Here is a 27,511-nt window from a genome sequence, read left to right on the forward strand (position 1 = left end):
ACGTTAACAGCGTTTCACCCCAATTACCACCATCAAAATATTACAAGCGGAAGGCTCTTGCACTGAAGAGGTGAATGTTGACAAAGAATACCACAATTCTGACGACGGAAGCTAAAGGTTGGGTCATTGAGACACCCACTGGACATCCGAGGGGTCTGTGTAGAGGAGAAGAGAGGACTGGCCGTACTGAGTGAGTTAAACACATACACACATACGCAATAATTTACAAAAGGAAAAAGAAAAAGAAATGATTTAACGCACAAAAGCATAAAACAGACATCAAGACTACGCCTACTGTATTACATGACAAAATCACACCCACACACCCACACCCACACCCACACCCGCCCACACACACACCCACACAAACACACACCCACACCCACACACACACACACACACACACACACACACACACACACACACAACACAACACACACACACACACACACACACACACACACACACACACACACGCATGCACGCACGCACGCGCGTCTTTATATCTATTTTCGTATAGACAAGACAAGAGAGCACACCGGCCAGATCAGTTGAGTACGTGTAGCTTGAGTAGTATGGAAATGTCGGATGGAACTGATATTTCGACTGAGTCTGAAAGTACGCAGCCTTGCAGAGATTGTCTACGTGTTTCTTCATTGAAAGGTTTGAATCAAACACCACACCCAGATTCTTCACTGGAGATACGGTCTACATCTGAATCTAAGAGTTGTTTCTAGACAGTCTACTTAAGAAGATGATGATAGCTTCGGTTTTGCTATCAGTTCATTGTAGTTTGTTTCGATTCATCCATGCCAGTGCCTTAACGTCAGCAATACATTGTTGAAGTATCCCAATGAAGGATTCAAGATCGGAAAAAGTAGTTTATTTGCAGAGATGGACGGTTATCATCAGCAAAGGCATGACTCCTTACTGGATGGTTTTGACAACATCAAAAGGTGGTCGAGAAAAAAAAAGAATAAACAGCATGCACTGGTCCAAGTACAGTTCCTTGCAGAACGCCGCCACTGATATATACATATAACTGTTGATGGGAAATGGTAATTTACCGTGACTGTTTCTGTTCTGTTTCTAAGGTAGGATTAGTGGAACCATGACAGTACGTGCGGACCCAGAGATGCCAAAGAAGTGTCTAAGTCTATTTAGCGAGATAGCATGCGGCAGAAAGATCAACCAATGCAAGAACACATATGTTACATATATCATTGAACATACCGAGCGACAAACAGTCAGCTAATTTACTATCTGTTTTTGCCGATAGCACGATCAGTTTGTAAACAAATACGGGTCTTCGGAGTATACCCTACTTTTATGGCAGTCTCTTAATCCAGGACAAGAAAGCACAAAATGTACCTCGTCTCCTGTTGAAGATTGACATAACAGGTATTTCATTATGATTATCATGTCTGGTTTTGATAGGGATCACAGTGAACATGAACTGCAGAAATTAATAACAAAGTTTTGTCATAATGTGCTTTAGATGCCTGTGAGCATGCTTGAATGTGTAAGATGGTAGGCAACATAGCATAAACTTAGAGAGTGAGAGTGAGAGACAAGACAAGACAAATTCTTTATTTCGAAGATAATAGATAAGCACTGGTGTGCTTTTTTACATCCAGAGAGAGAGGATTGAATTGAAGTGAAAAAAAAAATTCTGAGGGTAATACATAAGCAAAATAATGCTTTTTTTCCCCTTCTTCTAAGGGGAAACAGTAACATAAACAAAAGGGGAATCAGCAGTTATATAAGTACAGCATGCACATTATAGTCATGGATACATGAATGGTAATTTGACATTTACAACACCAAATAGAGGAGAATAAGAGGTGGGAGATATAAGGGGACAAACAGAGAGAGAAAGAGACAGAGAGGGTACAAAAAAATGAAAATTAACAGAGGTCAAGATAATGATCAATCAATGAATAAAATGAAATGAAAAATATATATATAACAAAATAAAACAAAATTTAAAAAAAAACACCAAAAAATGAGGCTAAGAGAGAGAGAGAGAGAGAGAGGGGGGGGGGGGTGCGCGAGATATGAACCGACCAAGATCATGCGAAAATCACTGACATGGGCTAAATTTACATCATATGTCAGTGGCGAAAACAGAAGGCGAAGGGAGGGAACTTTTGACACAAATAAGCTTGCTTGTTCTCCCTTTGACGGAATTGCTTCCGGATCGAGGTACACGCACGGTTCGTGAGATTGCATGCAAGGCGTGGTACGTTTTTCTCTGACACATTGAAACACATTTTCTCCCTCACCTTAAAACGGTTGTTTTTCGGTACTTGGTTCATTTCATTTTGCAACCAGTAATTGTCCAGCTCATGCGTTTTAGTTTCTTTCGAATCCACTTGAACCAAGTCAGTTTTTCGAACAAGATGCAGTTACAGTTGAGTTTATGGTTACCTGCCAACTTAGAAACTGAGTAATTTCTTTAAGTGTACGTGGTGCATTGCAGAAGGCGGGTGTTTCGACAGACTGCAGTAAACCATGGCGAACGAAGCGATGGTCTTCTTGACCGTGGGTGCAGTGATATGCGGCATCTGTATCAACTTCTCTATTCACAGGATAGAAGAAGGTAAGTCTTTACATTGTTCGATCATATCCGGCACGAAAAAAGGTCAGGCATGTTTCAGTTGACATAAGGAAAGGTCATGTGATCAGGATCAGGATCTGGTAGTGTACGTCGCAGACGCCACTTCTGGCGATATAGACGCGACGGAACTAGGACGCATGTACATATCAGAAAAAAATAGTCAAAGTAAGACCTATGGAAAACTGTCTACCCTGGGTTAAGACCATCAACCCCCCCCCCCCCCCCCCCGATTCGGCCGGAAGGGTCCAGGCCCCACTTCCAGAAGCAAGACCCCCCCAAAAAAGTAAAATAAAATAAAATAAATAAAATAGTGGTTGCTGGTCACAGGCTCAGATGGTGGGTAATCTGGTCAGCACTGATGAAAATGTGCTGACTGAGTGCAGTGACAGTGGCCTCACTCAGTTGGTTCCACTCCATGGCAGTCCTCTTCTTCTTCCTTTATACAACCAACATCATTATATTGATGATTCTGTTGTAGTTTAGGGAGGTTGCTAAGGATTGCGCTGTTGTGAGGATTGGAAGAAAAAAAAAAAATTTTTGCGACCTGGCCAGCCAGTGTATGTTCAGCGTGCACTGACATGATGCCAAGCCTCTGCATCACCTGTGAGCAGGGGGGGGGGGGGGGGATTTTGGGGTGTATGGGTGGTTAGGAGGAGGGTGAGCGAGAAGAGGGGGGGTGGAGGGGGGGATTCACTTTTAGAGATGAGAGGCCAGTCTGGACTTGAAGCAGTCCAGTGACTCAGCTGTCACAACTTCCTGAGGCAGCTTGTTCCATTCTGGTATGGTCCTCGGGAAGAATGCTATCTGCCTGTACAGTGTTGTGCAGGATGGAATGTCGTAGCTCAGGCTGTTGTTCGTTCTACAGCTCAGCCTGCTCTTAGATGGCTTGGGCAGGTACTTGGAGTTGATGGAGATGATACCATGGTGGAATTTGTAGAACATCTCCAAGCGGGCTTTCTTGCGGCGCTGTTGTAGGGGAGGCCAATAGAGTGAATCGAGGATGGAGTCCACGCATGATGTTTGGCGATGGCGATTTGAGACCCATCTTGCTGCTCTTCGTTGGATCTTCTCGAGGGCCTCAACCTCGTTTGCAGTGTAGGGATCCCAGACGGTGGCTGCGTACTCAAGAAGTGGGCGAACAAGGGCTTTGAACGCAGTTTCCTTTGTCTTCTTGTTGCCGATCTTGAGGTTGTGCCGGACGAAGCCTAGGGTCTTGCTGGCTTTCTTTGTGATGGAGTCAATGTGGGATTCCCACTGCATATTGTCCTGAATGTTGACGCCCAGGTACTTAGTGGTGCTGACGTTTTCAATCTTCTGCCCATGCAGCTCATACGCAGGGGCGGTCTTGTCCCTTTTCCGGGAAACTCTCAGTGTTGAGCACTTCTGTGGATGGAACTCCATGGACCACTTCTCCTCCCAGGTGGTAAGGGAGTGTAGATCTTCTTGCAGCACTTGCTCGTCCTTTTTCTTCATGATGGTCTTGCTGCACAGGGTGTCATCGGCAAATAGGCGGATCTTCGACTTGATGCCATCAGGGAGGTCATTTATGTACAGAAGAAAGAGACTCGGCCCTAGAACCGAGCCTTGAGGGACGCCAGATTCCACGGGTAGAAGGTCGGATCTTGTTCCTTCCACTATCACAGCCTGCTGTCTGTCCTTGAGGAAGTCCTTGATCCAGGCATTGGTGCGTTCTCTGATGCCGTAACGATGTAGTTTGTGGACAAGTAGGGTATGGCTGACTTTGTCGAACGCTTTTGAGAAGTCGAGGACGATAGTGTCCTCCTGGTTTCCCTTCTCTATCTCTCTGGTCGCTTCTTCCACATACCCAAAGAGTTGAGTTTCACATGACCGTCCGCGTCGGAAGCCGTGCTGCTCTGGACAGAGAATCTCATTGTTCTCAAGATGGGACATGATGTGGCTGGTGATGATATGTTCCATTAGCTTGCAGGCTATGCAGGTGAGGGAGATGGGGCGGTAGTTAGCTGCTTTGTATTTTTCTCCTTTTTTGAAGACAGGTGTGATGTTGGCCTGTTTCCAGTCCTGTGGCAGGGTGCCGGAGGAGTATGAAATGCGGTAGAGCAGGGTGAAGGCTGGAGTGATCTCTTCTGCAACCGTCTTCAAAAGTCTGGGGGTAATGCCGTCTGGGCCACAGGCTTTATTGGGGTTGAGGTTGAGCAGGAGTTTTCTAACTCCATCTTCTGTGATGTTTATATCAACACATGATGGATAGTCTGGAGGGTTTGGTCCAGGGGGGCACTGCTGTTCGAACTCTTCAGCTGTAATGGTGTGTTTGGGGCTGAATACTGAGTGGAACTGGGTATTTAAGATCTAGGCTTGCTCTTTGGGGTCAGAGATGAGTTTCCCGGCTTCTTTAAGTGGGGAGACGCCCACTCCTGTTCTTGCTTTGATGAAGCTCCAGAACTTCTTCTTGGAGGTGGTCTGGTTTTCTCCTTCATCAGAGATCAGACCTTCTACGTGTCTCCAGTAGGCGCAACGTAGACGTTTCTGTCTTGTCTGCGTATGTGTTTCTTGGTCTCATAGTCAACCCAGGGGAGGCTTGGCTTGGATCTTGTTTGCTTATGGGAGACGTGATCTGAGAGGGCTTGACTCAGGCCAGTGCGCATTTCAGTCCACACTTCCTCAACATTGCTCTTCTCGTCAAAGGTGCTCATGATGTAATCATTCATCTTCTGCACTGCCTCTCTTAGTGGCTCCTTGCATTCCTCAGTGTAGATGGGAATGAGTCGCTGGGGTTGGCGTTTCTTTAGCCTGGTAGATTGAAATCGCCACCGGCAACGATGATGGCGTTCCTGTACGAGTTGGAAGCAAGTCGGGCAGACTTCACAAATGCATTCATGCTCTCAGCATACTCTGTGTGGGGGTGGTAGAAGCAGCAGACTAATAGTGTGTGCCGTCCTTTCATTTTGATCTTCACCCAGAGGTTTTCGTAACTTGCAGAGAGTTCAGGCATCTCGTGGGAAGTCAGGTCTTCTGAGACGAGGATAAAGACACCTCCCCCACTCTCTTTACCCCATTCACCTGGTGGTCTGTCTCTGCGATAGATGGCGAAGCCCCTGGGGAAGATTACAGCGTTTTTGTGGGACTGGGTCAGCCATGATTCTGTACCGACAATGATGTCTGGTCTTGTGGCTTGGGCCAGGTTGCTGACCTTGCTGACAATAGAGTAGCAGTTTACATTCAGGAAGCGGAGAGGTCGTCTGCTGTGTTTATCTTGCTTGCTTGCTCTAGAAGGTGTGGAAGTATGGAGTGGATTGAAGGGGCTGTTTATGTTTGAGCTGTTGGATGAGTCAATTTCGCTGACTTGACTGAGATGGGTGGCACCTACACCTTGCAGATCAAAGGCAATGGTGCTGTAGTTGGCATTGGCGCAAACAACGCAATGCCAGGTGACATCGCTTCTGCCAAGGAGGTCTTAGGATCCACTGCCGATATGTTGGCATTCTGCATGGAACCATAGTCCACAAGACTCGCATGCAACCCCTCGTTGGTCCCATGTTACACTGCGGTCACAGGCACCACATGGGTAGCGGGAGTCTGGGTCTATATTCAAGGAGTCATTTTGTGAGGTTGGGCCATTGAAGCTAGGTCCAGGATTTGGTTCTGGCGAGTAGGAGTTTGCGAGTAGGAGGCCTACTAAATACAGAAGAACAAGTCTCTGTCTTGTAACATCGCTCCGGGCAGCTCGGGGTCGTGCAGTACGAGTTGTTAGGAACTTAATCCTATCCACAAACACGCAGTACCCAGATGAAGAAGGAGCTACGATATTGCTCTGTTCTCGCGTCGGGGACCCGGAATCCATGGGAGTGGTTGATGGCCTGATCAAGTTTCACTTTGACGTATCGTTCATGCCAAGTGCTCAGTCTGTGTGGCCATTTTTAGATTTTTGTGCTCCTTTTTTTCTTTTCTGTTTTTTTTTTTTTTTAACTGTCAAATTGCAGTGGATAGGGAAAATGATGCACGTTAGAATTTCAGTGACATAAAATTTAGAATGATTAGTTTACTGTATTATAAGGTGTTCACACTTGAACTTTTTCTTCATATTAGAATGTAGTATAGGGAAAGATGATATACTTATGTGAAGTTAATCGTTTTTGCAGGGTAATTGTTATGGAACCTGTGAGGCTCAGTTTCTTTTTAATTCAGTGTTTTGATAACATTTGCAATTTATTCTCATCTTAAACACACACACACACACACACACACACACACACACACACGTCTATTATATTTATTTTGATTATAATACTTGATGAAGTATTTAAGAAAAAATGAAAGCAAGAAGAGTCAAGTGCTTTGTGTTTGCATCATAAATCATTACATTTTGTATTGTGTTGTATGTGTGTAATTTTTTTTTCTTTGGTGAGGGGTGGGGGGATGTATAATGACTATCCGTCTCTGTGTTTGTATGCATGTTTGTATGAACAGATTATAAATCTAGTCATAAAGAAACATTTGAAGCCAGGGCTGCTTTGTGCAAGTGATCTTAATGCGAGAATATATCCAGTTGGTGGCACCAGTATAGTGTTATGTGGTGCTTACGTGTGGCTGCATGGAATTAGCCTATGTTGTCATACTCAGTGGAATAGCATACACATGGACATGCAGTTCAGTTCCTGTCTTTATTTGGTCCTTTTGATTTCAGTGTTTTCTCTCAACATAGTCCTCTCACAATCTTGCTCTCTCGGATTCGTACACATACGTGTGGATTATACTTTTAAACCTGAACAGTTTGTTCACACTCTCAGATAAACACCAGCAGTGCTAAGTTTGCTTGGTGGAAAGAATGTTCTTAAGTCTTTACTATGACTGTTGATTTTAAAAAACAACAAGAGAGGCAAGGCCTTCAAGACTCACTTGTGATAAATTAAGTCCCCTAGCATTAATTACAGAGTAATTTCCCTTTTTTACTATTTGCACCAAAACGTTTGCAAAATAAATAAAATTTCCATGCTTAGCAAAAGAAGTTCCTGTTTGAACAAAAAATGATAATAATGACTCCTCTTGTTGTTGTGTCAGAATAAGAGGTCAAAGTGCCAAGTTTAGAGTATACAAAAAATATAAATATAACAGTAAATGCAGTTTGCATATAATTAGGCTTCTTTTTTTTAAATTTTTTTGTGCCCATCCCAGAGGTGCAATATTGTTTTAAACAAGATGACTGGAAAGAACTGAATTTTTCCTATTTTTATGCCAAATTTGGTGTCCACTGACAAAGTATTTGCAGAGAAAATGTCAATGTTAAAGTTTACCACGGACACACAGACACACGGACACACACACACACAGACAACCGAACACCGGGTTAAAACATAGACTCACTTTGTTTACACAAGTGAGTCAAAAACAGAAAGAAACAACAAAAACTGGTGCCCAGGACATGTGAGGTTTTTAAGAAATTAGGAATTCACAGGGGTCTTGAGTTTGAGAGTCAGTTTTGATCATCTGGTAATTTTTGGCAGGCTCCATGACTGATGACTACCACAGGTAGCAAAACTAGTTCTGAAAGAAAAAAGGATGATGGGAAGATAAATTCATCTTAAACTAGTTAAAGACAGACTACTGATACTTATTATTGCAATAAGACAGAGCAAAATTATACCAGTTTATGTCAGAGGATCACACCTGTGTTGAAAAAAGTATTTAAAATTATTTGTCTCATTCTTTCCAAGTTTGATCTTGATTACTCAGCAGTGCTTGTTGCAGTTCACTCAGTCTTTGTAGTTTGGGGAGATTGGTTAAATGAGCTTTTACTGTGTTAGAAAAACATGCATGCAGTTATGTACGGTGGCTCTTAACATATTATTAAAGAAGGAAGTGTCAAATGTCTCGAGCTTCTTCCTTATGACCATCCTGTTTCTCCCTTTCACCGTTTTGATGAATCTGGTGCGTTCAGATCCTGGTCAGAAGACAGCCATGTTGCCCTTACAAAGCAGATGATAGATAACCAAGGGGACTGTGGGATTGAACAGTTCTGTCAAGCAGTACAATTGATAGGAACAGGATTGAGCACACACTGACACAGTCGATCAGCTGAGAGTACAGGCTATGTCGTGATATCCTATCTATTTTCAGTTCACCCCCCAGGGAGAAAAGGGAGCTCACCTTTTGTCAGTGTGTGTCTCTTTTTTTTTTTTTTTTTCCTTTTTTTTTCTTAGCCTTTCACTCCATGATCCATTCTCATCCCTTCCTGTGTGGTCTCTGTGCCTGTCCTTATATCTTTGTGTTTGTTTTGTTTGTGGGGCAGAGACATATTTACTAATTTTGGTGTGTATGTGTGTACGTGTATCTGTACATGTATGATTGTGCAGGTTCAAAGACACACACAAACACTATAGAACAACGTACATACATATGCACAAGCAGGCACACACAAGTGTGAAATACCATTGTAAACTGTTGTTTCATTGATTATTTACAAGTTTATTTGGTTTGGGTTTAAAATGAAGGCAAATATTCTGTTCATATCTTGACTGATAAAACTCTTTTTTTAAGCAGTAAAAAGTACTCTTCTGCTGGTTTTTAAAAGATAAGACTTATTGATAATGACAGTGATGTTCTGTTAATTTTGAAATAAGCTGTGATAAAACTGAAGGTGTGATTTTTGTGTTACAGGTCATGTGGGTGTCTATTACAGGGTAAGTGTTTACTGTTGTCCAGTTCTGTACATATATCAGTGTAAACTGTCATCAGTTTCATTTTCATGGAGGTGTCAAAGCAAGCAGATATATGAAAGTGAAACTGAAACTGATCTGTACATGCTACACCGCTTTTGCTGAAGCAGACCCCTGACCTTAGCATAAACCCAAGACACCGGTCAGGCCTTGAGAGCCCACACTAGGTTCATGTGAAATATTAACATAAACTGAAATAAAGTAATTAAGTAAAACAAATTGACAGTTGCATCAAACTAAAATGTAAGTGAAAGATACATAGTCTGCCTTGGCAAATGAATAAAATAAAACCAGAGCAAAAATGGGCAACACTGCATGCAAACCAGCATGCACACGTCTACATATATGTACACTCACACAGGCGCACAAATGTCGGTTAAGTAGTGGTCTGCTGTGATGTTTGAAAGGAGTGTGCCAAATTATGTTTGAAGAGAAGGATGGCCTGAGAAGAAGTCACTTCTCATCCAGTTACAAAGAGCAGGAAAAAGCTGGAATTTGGAGTGAGCAGGTCAAGTGTATGTGAGAGAGAGAGAGAGAGAGGGGGAGAGTGAATGTGTGCATCTTCATTCTTGTGCATGTGTGTATGTGTTTGAGTTAACAGGGTGATGGAGCTTTAGCTTAAGCTAAAAGTTGCATGAATTCAGATTGTATGGAAATAATGGTGTCAAAATCACCTGAGTAATGATTTTATAATTTGTTATGTTACAGTAAATTATGATGTCATAATCATATTAGTTGTAATTTTCTATTTTGTTTATGTTCAAATTTGCAAAGAAATGTGAAGACTGTAAATTCAGTAAAACTTGCACACTTTGATGTAGATAAAGGAATATTTACACTTATTTATTTACCTTGATTGATGCAAAAGTTAAATGTAGTTGTAGTTTTTCTTCTCTTTCTTCATCTTCGTTCATGGGCTGCAACTCCCACATTCACTGGTATGTTCATGAGTGGGCTTTTACATATATGACCGTTTTTACCCCCACCATGCAGGCAGCCATACTCTGTTTTCAGGGATGTAGTTTTTTTTTAATGATGTTGTTTTCTGAAATCGTGATTGCCCTAACAAGTGGTTAGTGGGTAGCAGTTCAGTTCAGTTCAGTTCAGTTACTCCAGGAGGGTAAGAGTGATGTTGAGGTGTTGTGTGACACTCTGCAGGGGGGTGCCCTGTTGACCTCCACCAGTGGACCAGGCTATCACTTCATGCTTCCTGTTCTCACTTCCTACAGATCCGTCCAGGTGGGTTCCAGTCATATTTTTTTGTTATTGTTGTTATCATTATGAAATACCTTGGTGTTGTTAACATACCTGTTTTGTTATTATTATTATTTAGTATGAAAAATTATTATTTTTTTTTATCATCATCATCATTATCATTTCCTTTTTTTTCTGTGTTATCAGACCTGTTTACCTATAGGTTTTGACCATATTTTGTACATGTTTTTTAAATGATGAATGTGATACAAAGAAAGAAAAAATATGACAACCCCCCCCCCACACACACACACACCCAAAAAAAATGCACGCTTTCTGCATAATGCAACCAAACGATCCCAGAGAATAATCCTGTAGTTGTCTTGCACACTGTTGGATTGGAATCATGGTAGTTACCTTTCTGTGTGTCAAAACGATTGGCCACTGGTGTTTGTTCAGTGAACGATGACTCTCGCTACACTCTTACCCCTTGTTGAGACTGCCATGTTGAAATGATGAACATGCCAAAACAGAACAAGAACAGTGGGGCTGTCAGCCTGTAACACTACTAAAAGCCAAAAAAATAAAATTAAAAAAGGCAAGATTGCATGCATTTATTACTTATGTATTCCCAGTGACTGTTGTGAGAATACGTATTCAAAACAAAACACAAGCTTGTTTTTGTGGAAAAGTGCACAAACAGCATTTTGAGGGTATACAGGTCTTGTTAAAGTTTACTTTGATAACTTTTTTTGTTCAGCCTGACAATATTCTTGGTCAGTGACTGTCAGTCAGTCAAAGTTTGGGAAAGAAAAAAAAAAGATTGACACCATCATCATCATTATTTTTTGTTTTGTTGTGTTTCATCAAAATGCTAAGAATGTTCTTTCAGCAAAATGTAAGAAACGATTGCTTTGTTGTTGTTGTTGTTGTTGTATTGAAATATTCTGGACTCTAGTTTTCACAATTTCAGCAGCCACTCTTATTTTTTGCAAAACAGTGATAGTAAAAAAAAAACCTTCACGTCACACCTTTTTTCTTTTTTTTTCTTTTTTTTGTTTTTTGTTGTGGTGCTATTTAAACACTAGTGTTAATATCAGAATAGCCAAAGACAAAAAACAGATGGATGTGACATAGATTATTAGTCTGGTGGTAATCCCAAAAGGAGTTTGTGGTTGTTGAATATTATAGTTCAGAGTTTTCAAACTTAAAGCTTTTGTGGTTTTCCCTATGGACATTTTGGACAGAGATTTATTGTTTTGTTTGATGCTTTCATTTTAAATTGATTTGTAATAAAGATGTGCATTCTTGTCTTATTTCAACAGACCACTCTTCAGACTGATGAGGTGAAAAACGTTCCATGCGGTACCAGGTAAGATTACGTCCAGTTCAGAATACTCTTGTTATCCCATTGTCAAGACTGTGTGAATTGTGGACTGTCAAGAACGTGTGCACAATGTATTATTTGTGGTATCACCCCACCTCTCTGGCATCTTGAGGGATGGGAATTATGTTCAGCCAGAAAATGAACTGTGTCTATTGTGATTATTTACATGGCGTTCATTTTAAATGTTGCAAACTCTGTTACTCTCCAATCATTCTTCCACTCACACCCACCGTTCTGTCCAGTGCTTTCTTGCATCTAATACTTGGACCCACATACCAGCATCATAGTCACAAGCTGAGTGTGTTGATTTGATTTGAAAGGGTTGTGCTTTGATATGGGTTTTCAAGAATTTTCCTTTTCTCCAGTCCCGCTTTGATAAGACGGTCCCTTAGGTATAATTGTTTTAAATTTGTTTTTATTGAGAGTTCTGATGTAATAGATATCTTTTTTTTTCTTTTCATTTTTTGGTCTGTAATGCTAATAGGAAATTTAATCTTGAAATTGAACCTTTTTTCTTTATGTTTTTGGATAAATATGTATGGATATTACTTGTCAGCTATTATTCATCCTTTTGGGTATTCTGATGTGAGTTTCATTGCTCATATTTAACTGTGCAAAAGACTTTGGGCAGACAGTCCCCCCCCCCCCCCCCCCCCCCCCCCCCCCCTTTACTTTATCTAGTTACTGTTGTAATTTTTGGTCTCCCACGATAAAAAGTTTTGCTCTTTTCACTTCATTTACATTCATTTTACATTTTTGCCAGAATAAGAAGTTGACTTCAGTTGTTTTAATCGGTGCTGAAATGTCTATGTTTTTATCACAGTGTGGGTCTGTTTTTAATGGTATATCTGTGTCTTACGTTTATCCCCTGTCCTCCTGAAATAGGGAGCATGTTTGCTTCACTGAAGATGTTGTGTTCCTTTGCGGTGTGCAGTGGAGGAGTCATCATCTACTTTGAGAGGATAGAAGTGGTCAACAAGCTGGACAGCAGTGCAGGTGAGGTCCTCATCTCCTGTGATTTGTCACTGAATTTTAGTCAGTTGTATTGTGTTGTATTAATTTTGTTGGGTTTTTTTTTCCCTCAAGACCTGAGCGCATGGTGTTATGCTGCTGTTCAGGCATGTGTTTAGATGATGTGGTGTAGCGTATAGATTTGTGTGAACGCAGTGACGCCTCTTTGAACAACTGAACTTAACAGGACTGTATTGTATTGTACTACATTTCTTTTTGTCATGACGTATCTTTGTGTGAAATTCAGGTGGTTGTTCCTGGGGAGAGCTTTTTGCTACAGTGCAGCACCACCTTTTTGTTTTTTTCTTTCTGTCAATGGGTGTTTTTGTTTTACTATCAAATGGATTTTTCTGCAGAATATTGCCTGGGACAGCTCTTATGTTTCCATATGTTCTTTTATGTGCACTAAGTGTATGCTTCACATGGTACCTTGGTTTGTCATCTCATCCGAAAGACAAGGTTATCAACATCATCTCTTGAAAGAAGTGTGTCTGTGGTTTCTGAACAGAAGGAAGACAGTGTGCATGCCAGGGGATGCAACTCATGATAGTCATCCGTGTTGACAAACTGACAAGAATTTGTAACATGAAGATACTTGGTGACTAATGGGCAAAGACTTTGTAATGGTATGATAACATTGATAAAAAAATTTAAAGAATTTCGTTATCATCAGTTATGATGGATGAAGTGGTGTGATGGCCTAGAGGTAACGCGTCGGCCTAGAAAGCAAGAGAATCTGAGCACGCTGGTTTGAATTATGGCTCAGCCACCGATATTTTCTCCCCCTCCACTAGACCTTGAGTGGTGGTCTGAACGCTAGTCATTCGGATGAGACAATAAACTGAGGTCCCGTGTGCAGCATGCACTTAGCACACATAAAAGAACCCACAGCGACAAAGGGGTTGATCCTGGCAAAAAAAAAAAGGGGGGGGGGGGGAGGGTGGTGGGGGGGGGGGGTGCTGTAGTGTAGCGACGCGCTCTCCCTGTGGAGAGCAGCCCAAATTTCACACACACTACACAGAAATCTGTTGTGGTAAAAAGAAATACAAATACAAATACAGTCATTATTTGTTTGCAAGTCTTGACTGTGAAGGTGGAGATGTGTGGTACTCTGGTAGGGGATTGAGGAAAGGCAAACGGGTGTTAGTTTACTGTGGCGTTATTGGTTGTTTTGTTTTGTGCAGTGTACGACATTGTGAAGAACTACACAGCAGACTACGACAAGACCCTGATCTACAACAAGATTCACCATGAGCTGAACCAGTTCTGCAGCATCCATAACCTACAGGAGGTCTACATCGATCTGTTCGGTGAGTGCTCCAAGCTGGTCCCTCTGCTTGCGGTTTTCGTATATGTTGTCGGTTGATGATATCTGGCATAAGAATACTTGATAATGGCATAAACCCCTGAAATTATGAAAGACTGATTTATTTTTACCAACATTGTTTTCATTGTATTTTAGAAGCTCCTTCTGTGTGCTGAGCTTTGACATGAACATCCTCCACATTTCTCTTTGTTCATGCAAAATATTTGATTTCTATTTACATTGTTTTGAAGAAAAAAAAAGTTAAATGGTTGTGTAGATTAATGACAAAACTGATCATACCCTTTTGTGATTATAATGAATATTTCAATTGTTTTCAGCAGTGGGTGAAGGTAATCTCAGGATGGAATACCTGCTGTTGAAACTGCCTTTTGAAATATGTGCTAATATTTCCTTCATATTAGATAAGTACCTGTAGCTTTTTTTCCATTTCTGACTTGTCATTAACCTGAACCAGCAGAAACTGCCAAACATTTTTTTTTTAAACCCATTGTAGTAACATATACACGTGATTTGCTTTTGACAGCCTCTGAGTGAAGTTATTGAGATTGAAGTGACTGTCATTATGACAGAAGACTATGGTGTGATATCATGAATGTATTACTTTTACCTTGCAAAGTTTTCATGTGCATGTATGTATCTGGGGAGATGAGAGTGTGAGAGATTGGTAGGGGTGTGTATGTGTGTGTGTTGTGTTGTGTTGTAACATAATCACACACAATATATTAACACACTGATGGAGTCTGTGTACTGTTCTAATTCTTCCTGTGATGTCAGAGATGCGTGTGCATTGGTTTTTGTTGTTATTGATGTATTTCAGATGAATGAAACAGTGAAACTGCAAGAAAGAAATCCTTACTCAGAAACAGGCTGAATAAAGTCATTTACATCGGATTGACTTATTTTTTTGTGTTCCCAAAGTCAAGTGATAGCAACATAGTGGAAGACATTTCAGTTCTTCAGTTTAATTCAAAATACTTTATTGTCTGCTTCAACCAAAACAGAAAATTCCCTTTCGGTTCACATCATGCCCATCAGCAAATATCAAAGAGAACTGAGTTTCTGACACATCCTTCACTGATCACCCTGCACTCATCAGTTATTATGTAAAAAGAAAAAACATTTGGGTAAGATAATGTTACATTATAATTTAGAGTGAAACAACTGTGTGTGCGCATGTGCATGCATAGGTATGTGTGTGCGTGCACGCATGTGCGTGTGTGTGTGTGCCTGAGTGTGTGCGCGTGCATGTGCGCACGCGTATGGTTCAGAAACCAGGAATTCACTGCCTTTTTCAGTCCGTTACAGTTCCTCTCTCTCATCCTTTATAATGCAAATCTAAGACTGGAGCATTCCTTTTCAAGAGTTCTTTACATAACAAAGGCACTCCATTCTAGGTCGGTATTCTATGCATCCATATGTATTTCATCCTTGTGAGTTTATGAGTGTACATTCTTTCTATGTCTCTGTTATGTTATGTCAATAAAAAAAAAGTATATATATATATATATATTTATATATATATATATATATATTTGTGTGTGTGTGTATGTATGTATGTATGTATATATATGTATATATGTATGCATAAACATGATGATATGTTTGCTATGCTTGATCAGATCAGATAGACGAGAACCTGCGTCAGGCCCTGCAGAGAGACCTGTACCAGATGGCGCCGGGTCTGACGGTGCAGGCCGTGCGTGTCACCAAACCTAAGATCCCAGAGCAGATCCGCAAGAACTATGAAGCCATGTCAGTGGGGCTTTGGGTTTCACTGTTTGTGAGCAATTGTATCTCTGTCTGTCTGGAAGTGGAATATCTGTGTTATTATATTTTTAGTGTATATTATTTACCTGGTTGTTTTGTTTTTATTGTCTTATTTCATTTTTGGCTAATGTTTGATACATTAGGTTCTCAGGGGCCTGACCAGCACGGATGGTGTATCCATTGGTCAGGCATCTGCTTGTTTTAAAATAAGTTGGTTTTTTTTGTTTGTTTTTTTGCTGCCCCATCATCTGCTCCGTTTCAGTGGCATTACTCCCACGCCGCTCATTTAGATTCCCCCATACATGGCCACAGCCAGGTTCGTCCGTCGCTGTTCCAGCGTCGGCAGTCCACAGGGAACCATTGATGTTAGGTCGCAAGGAGGCCTCACACCAGAGGAGACCCTGCACTGCTGCTGAGTCACTTTGGGTGTGTTCAGTGGTGCCTGTTCTGTTTTAACGTACTTAGGACACCACCTACTAAGCCCCATACTAACAACAATAATGGCTTAGTCGCGGAGCCAGACTGAGTGAGCGTCCCTCCCAGAGTGGAGACAGCCACCATGCCCCTCAAACAACAGCCCCCCATGAATCTGCCAACACTGACGACATTGACAGGGCTCATCCCAAGCACGGAAGTGGAGGTGTATCAAAACTAAGGTCACCATGAGAGCAGGGCTTGAAAGGCCACAGACTTTGAGACTATTTTGTTTATATTGACGACGATGAAGGAGGAGGAGGATGACGGTGATGATGACGATGTTGCTATGGAGGCCCATTTTGGTTTGGGACTGCATGACAAGGCAGTGTCATAATGATATCCCGGCATTAACAAGGCCCGAGAGATACAGATACTTGCATTATTGGTCAGGTAATTAGAGCAACACACCCAAAGACGCATCCGTGAAGTGGATGACACTCAACTGTGTGGTCCCAGTCTCCCCATTTAAGCCCACAGCACACTCAACTCTGGGTAGGAGCCAGCCACGGGCCGAAAAACCCACCTCCGCAGGGATTCGAACCCGCATCCTCCCAGCCATCAGTCCGCGACGCTAGCCACTTCGCCATGGCGGCTGGTTAAAAAATAAGATATTTGTTAAAGTGGATGTTGTGTATTGTATATGGATCAGTCCGCATCTTTGGAGCCTCCTTGACATAGTTGCTGAAACCACAAGGAATGTCTCTGTGTTTGCATGCATGCATCAGTGATTGTGTGTGTATGAGAATATGTGAATATCATAAAGGAGATATATGAAATGTTGAAGTGTGTCAGACTTTCATTTCGGAGGTGCATAATTAAAATCACAAAAACGCTTTGGTAGGTTTGGTTTTAGATTTTTTTGTTGTTGTTGTTGTAAATCCTTTGGGCTGGTTGTGACTTACTGTGACTTTACCTGCCTGTGTGTTCTGAAAACTGAAGCTGCTCATCAGCCATTTAAGTGCTAGTGGTTTCCACCATAGGTCTGTTCTCCCAAGTTTGTGTGATGCTAAGCCAGATAAACACAGGTATTGTTTAAAAGAAAAGAAAAAAAAAACTATTCTGCTGATCAAAATTAAGGCAAATTTCTGTATGATTGTTTGGGAGGGGGGTGTCGGGGGGTGATGGCTGAAGCTTTGGGTGGAAGTGTCGGTGTATGTATGCCAGCTTGTCATTCTGTGCAAGACACTTGTATTTACCTGAAGAAAATATAATTGAACAATAAACAACAACAAATAAATGATTTGAAATTATAAAGATAAATCACCACTGAATAAAGAAATGTATATATATATATATATATATATATCTATATATATACCTGAAACTTGCCATTGATAGTACTGGAAATGAATTCTATATTGTGAAAGAAACTAAACAAAACAAACTGCAAGCCTTTTTTGAAATATTTTGAATTTTGAACCTTGCTTGCAGGGAAGGGGAGAAAACCAAGCTGCTGATCTCCATCCAGAAACAGAAGGTGGTGGAGAAGGAGGCGGAAACAGAGAGAAAGAAGGCTGTCATTGGTAAAGAGGCATCACTGGTTTCTCACCTGTATTCCTTCATATTGTAGATACCAGGCGGGCGTGTTTTGAGATGTTTCTCCTCTTAAGGAATCATGCATTATTTTACTGTGCAAAATTCAGATTTAATTACACATACTTAAGAACAACAGGTAAGTACTATTTCTGTCTCCTCCACACTCGTTCATGCACACACAGACGTCGGGGACACCACACAGTTTTCAGTGACATCACAGAGATGTGTTTGAAACATGGTCTGACTGAAAACAGTTACCAGGTTGTGTGTTGTGTTGTGCTGTATTTTATTCAACCAAAAACAGATTTTTTTTTTTTGCATAGAATTCAGGCTGCTTTCCCCAGGGAGAGATTATCATTATCACGCAGAGACACCTTTTTTTTTTCTTTCTGTTAGTTTGTTTGTTGAACTATGTTTCCCAAAGGTCTAGATTTGAGCATTATTGTTGATTGTGTCACTGGACTCGTGACAGTTGTGGGTATCACAATTGTGAATATCATTGTCATGTCATCACAAATATCAAACATAATCACTTCCTTACAGTCATCATCACAATTTTCATCATCACCACCGTCATCTTCACACCACAATTGTCATTATCATCACCATCATTGTCACATCATCAAAATCATCATCATTATCACCTTCATCATCGTTGCGTCTTTATATCTTCACAATTATCATCATCACCATCGCCATCATCATCATCACATCATTACATCTTCACAATCATCATCATCACCATCACCATCATCATTGTTGTATATCTTTACAGAGGCAGAGAAGCAGGCCCAGGTGGCCAAGATTGTGTGGGAACAGAAGATCATGGAGAAGGAGTCTGAAAAGAAAATTGCTGAAATTGAAGGTAGAAAATAAAAACAAAAAACTCAAAACTCATTTCTGTATCTATATCTGTCTGTCCGTCTGTGTACATATGCATCTATGTATCTCTCTCTCTGTCTCTGTCTCTCTCCCTCTCTGTGTCTGTCTCTCTCTGTCTCTCTCTCTTTCTGTGTCTGTGTCTGTCTCTCTTTCTCTGTCTCTGTATATATATATCTATATCTATCTGTCTGTATCTAGGTAAGTATTGGGAAAGTCTGGTCATTCTCCGCCTTTATTTTTTTCTGTTTGGATGAAACTAAAGTTGTGCAGAGTATGACTTCACCATTCTTGTGCTGCAACAGAGGTTCATGTGCCTGCTGAGTTGGTTTAAGTTTAAAGCAGCATGCCTAGTGACTTTTATAGAGGTGAACTATGTTTTGTAGTAATGGCTTTGGCCAACATAGTTTTGGGAACTGTGGTTGTCATTTGAGTCCTCTTTTTTTTTCCTAGTGTTTAATTTTTTTCTGAATTTCAATGTATGTGTTTCTCACTTTGTGTGTGTGTATGTGTGTGCATATGTACATGCATGTGTAAGTATGTGCATGTGTTTGTGTGTGCGTTTGTAATTGTCATGATAGCCTCTCTGAAATCAGACAACAGATCAGAGATTGTGTGACGTGTTCATCGGAATCTGTTTGAGTTAATGAAGCTTTGCCTGGACATTGGACTTTTTATACATAGTGGGGTTGTTGGGTTTTTTTATGTATATTTGTATATAATGTTATTTTTTTCATGTATTTGTGTTGTTTTTTTTCCTCAGATTTGACTCATCTGGCCAGGGAGAGGGCGAAGGCGGATGCGGAATTTTACAGAATAATGAAAGACGCTGAGGCGAACAAGGTGTGTTGTGTCTCGTTGGGTTAGTTGTTGTGTTTTTCGTCCCATGGCGCCTGAAGATTGAAGTAGTGAGATCAGTTTGTCACGATTTTGAAACGCAGTGATTGTGCGTACTGTTTGGCATAAACTTGTTCTGTAGACTGCATTTAATTCTGCTGTTCTGCTCACTGGAGAAAAATTGTTTTGGAGTGGTGGCCTAGTGGCAACACGTCTGCCCAGGAAGCAAGAACATTTCAGGGTGTGGGGTCGAATCCTGCACTCGCCAGAATGTTCTCCCCCCCGTCCACCAGAGCTTGAACGGTGGCCTGGATGCTAGTCATTCTGATGAAGGGATAAACCAAGATCCTGTGTGCAGCATGCAGTTAGCACACACATTAGAACCCATGACAACAAGAGAGTTGTCCCTGGTAGAGTCGGCAGCAAAATCCTCTCTGATAAGTGATATACACATGCATGCTTGCACTTGACTGAGGCCTGACTGAATGACGCATGGAACAAAAGAGCAGCTCTTAGTTGGCTCTACGCAGGTAGGCAGCCTGGTTTGCAAAAATCTTTGTAAAGCATTATCAGTGATGATAATAAAATTTTTGATTAAAAGCAGCTGCATGCTTCTCTTAGCCAGCAGTCAGCGTTGTCTGCACACAGGCCATGAAAGAGAAGGGTTAAAAGTGGGTTGGGTGGAAGGGGGTTAACTTGGCTTGGGAATAACGTCATTCAGGAAGGTGTGGAAAAGAGAGATACTGTGTGTGTGTCTGTGTGTGTGTGTGCGTGTGTGTGTGTGTGCATGCTTCATTTACATTTTGATACGATTAACCCAAAACTTGTTCAAGATTAGATGAAAAAGATTAAATACATTACATAAAGTGCAGTCACTCTATGAATTAAACATTTTTTAAAAGTTATATCTGGGCTTTTGTTGATGGAAACAAAGATAAAGATTGCTAGAGACACTGAACATGATTAAATGAAATGATGTGTTTGCTTCCAATAGGCATCTGAGTTTTTAGTCAGCTTTCCAAACCCAAAATTTCTAAGAGAGTATGTGTGTGTGTGTGTGTGTCTATTTGTGTGATTGTGTGTTTGTGTGCATGTGTACGTTTGTGTATGTATAGCTATATGTGTGCATGCTTGAGTATGTGAGTTTTTGAGTTAGTGTGTTTGTTTCTACAATATGTGTGTGTGTGTGTGAGCATGTGTGAACTAAAACATTCATAAGGCTGCAAGCAAAATTAATGTCACCTGTGCACACACATGCACGCGCACACACACACACACACACACACACACACACACACACACACACACGCATCACTTACATCACTTACCGCTAATTGGCCGCATCACCCTCACAGAGCACCGCATGCTGATTTGTTGCCTTTCAGATGAAGCTGTCCAAGGAGTTTCTGGAATACTCCAAGTACCAGGCGCTGGCTGCCAACACCAAGGTGTTCTTTGGCAACCAGATACCTGACATCTTTGTCGACCCCACCGTCCTCAGTGGCACATCACCAAGCGCCCTTGACCAGTCACCAGAGTCCAAGAAGGTAAGGGAATGTTTAGTTTTTTTTGTTTTGTATAATTGTTTGTCAATTTTTTTATTTTGCTGAGTATGACATTTTTTTTTTTCATTTGCTTAGTAGTTTTTGTGGTTACAGGAGACAGAGTTTTGTTGTTGTTGTATCATACAATATACTGCAACTGAAAGGCACAAATATGAAGATGGGGATGGCTGAGAAGCCAGCATGCATGTTATGACTTTTTTAATGAATTTTTTTGGGCTGAACAAATACCCTGTTTTGGGGTATCTACTCAGTGAGCAGAACAATATCTTTGTTTTTGTACCGATAGCTAGTTACTGTACACAACTGTGTTTTTGTTGGTGGGATGTGTGTGTTTGTGTGCATGCATGTGTGCATGTGTGGGTGCGTGTGTATGCTTTGACAAGATATCTCTTGCTATAAGTCTTAATTATATTGCCCAAATGTTGTTTTTTGTTGTTGTTTTTTTAACCTTTTTGGTTTTTTGTTGTTATTGATGTTAATTGTCAAAGTTATGGGCCCCTGTGCTAAGAAGGTAGAGCGCATTATGACTACCAGTAGTAACTATTATAATTATTATTCTGTTTTGATCAGTCGGGTTGGGTTTCTGTTCCAGAGTAAACTCTAGTTTTTCATGTGGCGTGCGAGCTGCCAGCATTACTCCAGAACATTCCAGACCATCTTCGTCATATGCATCCAGTGTCAACTTTGGGTTCCGATGTGTGTGTGCATGGGGAATTGGATGTGATCCCTTTCAGGCATTTGTGTTGTGTGTATGAGAGAGAGAGGGGGAGAGAGAGAGAGAGTAATGGAAAGAAAATAAGACTGAATATGCATTTGTAACCATAAGAGCAAGATGCGTTTGGATGATGGCAGTTTGACAAGGTGTGTGTGTGTGTGTGCACGCGCATGTTTCAAAACAAGTTTGATTTTGAGATGTTGACATTTTCAACCCATTTGTGACTTACCTTTTTTTCTTTTCTGTCTTTTTCTTCTTCTTTTTTTTTTTTTTTTTTTTTTTTAACATTTGTTACACAGATTTCAGGAGTTTGATACCATTGTAAGACATCTTACTGTCGAAAAAGTTATTCCTCTAAAACATTACAATCAGAACCTCTTTTTTTTCTTTTTCTTTTTTTTTTCTTTTTCTCAAATAAGGCACTTGGGTGTTTCTCATTGATGAACGTGTTTGATTTGATTTGTCTGTGTCAGGAAAACATTCAGATTACAATCAGACCCTTTTTTTTCTCCTTCCCTTTTTCGGGTGTTTTTTTTGGGGGGGGTGCGGTGGGGGTGTGGGGGGGATAATGCACTTGGGTGTTTCTCATTTGTGAATATGTTTGGTTTGATTCTTGTGACCATGAGTTTAGACAAAGTTTTGTCAGTCTGGCATAGTTTTGGTTGATGCTGTCGGCGTTTCTGTTGGTTCACTGGATCAGATTTATATGCTGAATGAAGTGGAGAAGAGATCTGCAAGTTAGTGTGTTGTTAACCTTCACCATACGTCGGGGGTTCTGGTCGACCTATTTCTGTCTGTAAGTAAATAGTAAGAATTGTTTTTAATTAGATTATGGTTAGATTTTGTGAACGCCTCTAATTCTGTATGGGAATTGTTTCTTTGCACATTTTGTGTTGTCTCTGTTACTTACAAAATAGATACACACTTTGTAAGAAAACAACAAAATATATCAGCACAAAACTATACACTGTTTACTTCCCCATCTTTTCAAATTCAGTCTCCAAGACATCTGTCAATGCCATGATACAAGAAGGCAGCCTCGGGTTTGTGTGGATTCCCACGCCCACTCTCCTGCCCTGTCTGACTATCTGAGCTAGAATTTGATTACAGTGAGAGTGTTAACTTGCCCAAAGTACATCCCCATTACAGTGAGAGTGTTAACTTGCCCAAGGTACATCCCCATTACAGTGAGAGTGTTAACTTGCCCAAGGTACATCCCCATTACAGTGAGAGTGTTAGCTTGCCCAAGGTACATCCCCATTACAGTGAGAGGGTTAACTTGCCCAAGGTACATCCCCATTACAGTGAGAGGGTTAACTTGCCCAAGGTACATCCCCATTACAGTGAGAGTGTTAGCTTGCCCAAGGTACATCCCCATTACAGTGAGAGGGTTAACTTGCCCAAGGTACATCCCCATTACAGTGAGAGTGTTAACTTGCCCAAGGTACATCCCCATTACAATGAGAGGGTTAACTTGCCCAAGGTACATCCCCACTTTCTTGGCCAAGACGGCTCTGTTATGACAGTCAGCGTTTGGGGTGGTCCCCAAAGGCCAACTAGCCCTCGAGGCTATAGAACTAAGAGCCAGTGCAATCTTGCCTCCCAGTTTGAGAGTCATTCATAGTTCTTTATTAATGACAAAGCTATAAAAATGAATCCTCACTGAAGTGGAGAAGCAATTGATCGTACAGCTCTCTCTTTGTTGGAATAAATTGGTAAATAACAAAGTACGGTGAAGGTTAAAATGGGTCTTCCCAGACATGTTGAAGGTACTCTGAAGAAGGTTTGGTTCTGGTGTTGCAGTATCTCCCTCAAGGCAGATCTTTGTTGTTGGGTTGGCAGCAGGCACATCTGTGACTATCTGTTGCTGTCATGATGTTGACCTCTGACATCTTGTTTGGGTGTATTTGACCAGTTTGGTGCAGAAAGTCATTTTTTTCTGGTAATGGTATTGAAGCAGGTGTTGTCATGAGCTTGTATCAGAAGATGGTTTGGAAAACATGTCTTTTTATTTTATGTTTCACTCAAGATTTGTGAGAACGAAAAATCAAAGGGTTTCAAGCTGAAGAAGTCTTGTTCCTGTTTGCCACTTTTTGTGAACTCTTTATTAAAAAAAAAAAAAAAAAAAGAAAGAAAAAAAAAGTGTTTCTTGAACAGGTTAACAAGTCTCATGTTTCTTTTCAATGTTGACAGAGTGTTCAACAAAAATTTCGATGTGTGTTGATGGTTTTTTGTTGTTGTTTTTTTATTTTTTTTATTTTTTTTTTGTTATTTTGTTTTTACATAATATCAGAACACTTAAATCATGGCACTTCCTGATGAAAATATTGTATGTTTTGTGTTGTGTTGTAAAAAAAAAAAAAAAAAAAAAAAAAATCCAAAAAAAAGCAACAATAACAAAACAAGTTGTGAGTGATAATTCATGATGTGCACTGTCTATCATCCAGTCCTTTCAGGACACAAAAAATCTTGAACTCATCACCAGAATGCTGCATGTTTGAACGCTCAGTATTGTTTCTTGTGAGCTGTTGTTAATACAATTCAAATATGGCAGCACTTGTAACTTTGAGATTTTTGCTCAAAATGGCCCCAGAGCCAAGTTGTCAGATCAAGCAGGTTCTCATTTTGTGGTGTTAGACAGAGCAAGGTTTCACAAGGTTTTAATGATGCTTCAGTGCAAGTCGCTTTCAACCAAAATGAGCAACGTACTGAAACACAACATGAGCAACAATAACACGAACATAGAAAGCAAAGAAAGGTCGAGATGTGATTCAGATTCCTAAAGCACTTGGTTGTGTGTACAGTGCGGAGAGAAATAATTGTTTGATGAAAGTTCACTCTCTCAATAGTTGGTTGAAAGTTCACTCTCTGACTGTGCAGTCACAGAGAGCATATTTCTGAGAAGCATGTCTGAGTATGAGACGGGAGATCAGATCACATGTTTGGCTGCAAGTCAAATCTGATTCTACATGTCAGAAAAGACAGGGAGGCAGAAAGAAACAAAAGAAATATTCAAGCGAATGACCCATTATCCAGAACACTTATCACAGACTGTGTTAACAAAAAAGACATAATTTTTTTTTTTTTTAAAGGAAGAATCATATGTATGGATTGATATACAGACTTGAAGCTTGTATCATTTTTTTTCTGGTAGGCTTGTCTGGTGGTGAACTGAAGGATCATTTATCCCCACAAACTATGCAATATACCGTTTTGCAATGTGCCCTTAATGTCTTAAAAACGTTTTGTACATAAGTTAGAATCGTTTGTTCACGCTCTGGTAACAATCAGATTTAGATTCTAGCACCTTCCTTTACATGGAAGGCCCACAAACGACTGCTGCTGCTACCATCAAGTTCTCAGCTCTTCCAGGAGGCATAGCGAGGAGACTAGTGCATATTTCTCTGCTACACCTGCAGTTTTGATGCTGAAGAACACATATAACTTTTGCTTTCTTATTTTTTATACATGCAAGAAATTAGTGGGAGCTTGACAAGGGGTAGTGCCTCATGGAAGACTGTGAGCAGATGCCTGACATTCAGATAAACCTAGTGCTTGAGCTAGTAAATGATAATTTAAAAAAATAGAAATTTCAAAGCTTGCTTTAACCAGAAATGTTTCGACTTGTTTGCCGTGAAAGATATTGCTATATGAACATCTTCTAAGTATCCAGATTGATGTAAAGGAAGTGGACTTCACTGTCTGAATTCTGACTTAGTTTGTCATTTTTGGCTGATGCCTAAATTGATTGTTATGATTGCTGCATGTACTGTCGCTTGTCATTGACATTCATGTGGTTCATAAACTGTGACATTTAATTCTAATTGTTCTTTGTTCAAAGTTTGTTTTTTGTTGTTTTTTCTGAGCATCTTTTTTTGAACATTGATGTTGAATAGAACTTTTTGCTTTTTTATGTATGGTAATTGTTTGTGTACATTTAGGATATTGTGAAATGATTATGATTGTTTGATATGTTTGTATATATGTATGCATGTTTTTTTGTTTCTGTTCTTTTTTGTTGTTTTTTTATGGCCATGTGTGTTTGGGTGTAAGCAACATTGATGGTAATAATTGTTGTGTTTTTGTTTGACTGCTTATCATGTGTGTGTGGGTGTGTGTGCAAATGTTTAGGTCTATTTTCCTGTGTGTGCGTGTGCACACATTTGTGAACATCAAGTGGCATATCTGAAAAGCTGTTTTGTGATTGAGAATGAAGGAGTACATGTTGTCTGTACAGTTTGTCAATTAGTTGAATAACAGCATGAGGTAATGCTCAAAACAAAACAAAAAAAAGAGGAGTGAAAAAAAGAACAATCTGGAAGTAGGGAGGAGGATGAGAAGGAAGTACGAATTTTATTGTTCTTGGGTAATTTTGTCTCGGTTGCTTTTGATTGTGATTTCTTCCACAGATTTCTGTCTCTTTGACAGCTGAGAGTGTGTTCACCGTAACGCCTGCGGTTTCAGTTAAACCTTGGATACTTTTTCTTGTTTTTAACTAGTTATGATTGCAAATGATGAAATGCTTGTCCTCATGCTCACATTCTCAACATACAGAAATGCACACATTAGGTCTTTAACCATGTGTGTGCACATACATGTACAGGCAAACACACACACACACACACACACACACACACACACACACACACACACACACACACAAAATAAACAAAACAAAACAAAAAAAAAACAAAACAAAAAAACACATAAGCATCTGATACACTCTACAGAAGTATATATTTGTTATTGAAATAATTCTTAAAATGTATTCTGTGTACTCATTCATTTTATACAGCTTTCTGCATACTCATTTTATCAGAAACGCACAGATTAGACAGGAAAAAATATATGTACAGGATGCCTCTGACTGACATCTACATTTATATCAGATGTGCACAGATTATTGGCTTTATCATGGTTGAGTATAATGGTAGTGGACTAATCAGAGCATGGTTAATGAAGCGATTGTTGACTTGGCTCCCTTTTGTAATCAAAATTCCTGCAGTTACCGAATAATACCCCAGTTAGCATCAGTACATCTGTTGCATGATGAGGGAGAGAGTCCATGTTTGTGGGTGTTTGTAGGTCTTTCTCTCCCTCTCTGTCTTTCTCATTTCTCTCTCTCTCTCTCTCTCTCTCTCTCTCTCTCTCTCTCTCTCTCTCTCTCCTGTTTGTGTGTTTCATTGCTTTCTCTCTCTCTCTCTCCCTCTCTTTCTCAGTCTGTCTGACTTTGTCATTTACGATCTCTCGATCTGAAAGAGTGAGCAATGGTTTTGATTTAGTCACTGAAACTGGTTTTGTTTGTGGTAGAGGGGTGTTTGCACTGCTTTCTACCAAGAGTTTTAATGCGATGTGTGGGTCCTCTGAAGGATGTAGTAATTTTCAGGTCAGTTATTTTATGCTTTTTGTTTGTTCTCAGAATGTTAGCTCTTTCATGGGCCACAGTTTATTATATTTGTCTTCTGTTTTTTTTGTGTGGCTGTTCTCATACTTTTGTTGTTGTT

At 40.4% G+C, this 27,511-nt stretch overlaps 1 protein-coding gene across 2 annotated transcripts; it reads left to right on the forward strand.

The window, feature by feature from the left end:
- The first annotated feature begins 2,185 nt into the window (after positions 1–2,185).
- LOC143280958 (erlin-2-B-like) lies at positions 2,186–26,659 on the forward strand. Of its 2 annotated transcripts, none has more exons than XM_076585785.1 (13): positions 2,186–2,242; positions 2,483–2,602; positions 9,254–9,276; positions 10,471–10,551; positions 11,832–11,878; positions 12,828–12,889; positions 14,089–14,214; positions 15,851–15,983; positions 17,907–17,998; positions 18,787–18,876; positions 19,654–19,733; positions 21,113–21,274; positions 21,885–26,659. In XM_076585785.1, the coding sequence occupies exons 2-13, from the start codon at positions 2,515–2,517 to the stop codon at positions 21,894–21,896; spliced, it is 996 nt and encodes a 331-aa protein (XP_076441900.1). In that variant the 5' UTR covers positions 2,186–2,242; positions 2,483–2,514; the 3' UTR covers positions 21,897–26,659. The 2 variants fall into 2 exon arrangements, with proteins under 2 accessions (XP_076441900.1, XP_076441910.1); XM_076585795.1 differs by having other exon boundaries at positions 2,191–2,242; positions 2,464–2,602.
- The last annotated feature ends 852 nt before the right edge of the window (positions 26,660–27,511 follow it).

Source organism: Babylonia areolata, chromosome 1 (genome assembly GCF_041734735.1).
Source record: "Babylonia areolata isolate BAREFJ2019XMU chromosome 1, ASM4173473v1, whole genome shotgun sequence".
NCBI classification, from domain to species: Eukaryota; Metazoa; Mollusca; class Gastropoda; order Neogastropoda; family Buccinidae; genus Babylonia; species Babylonia areolata.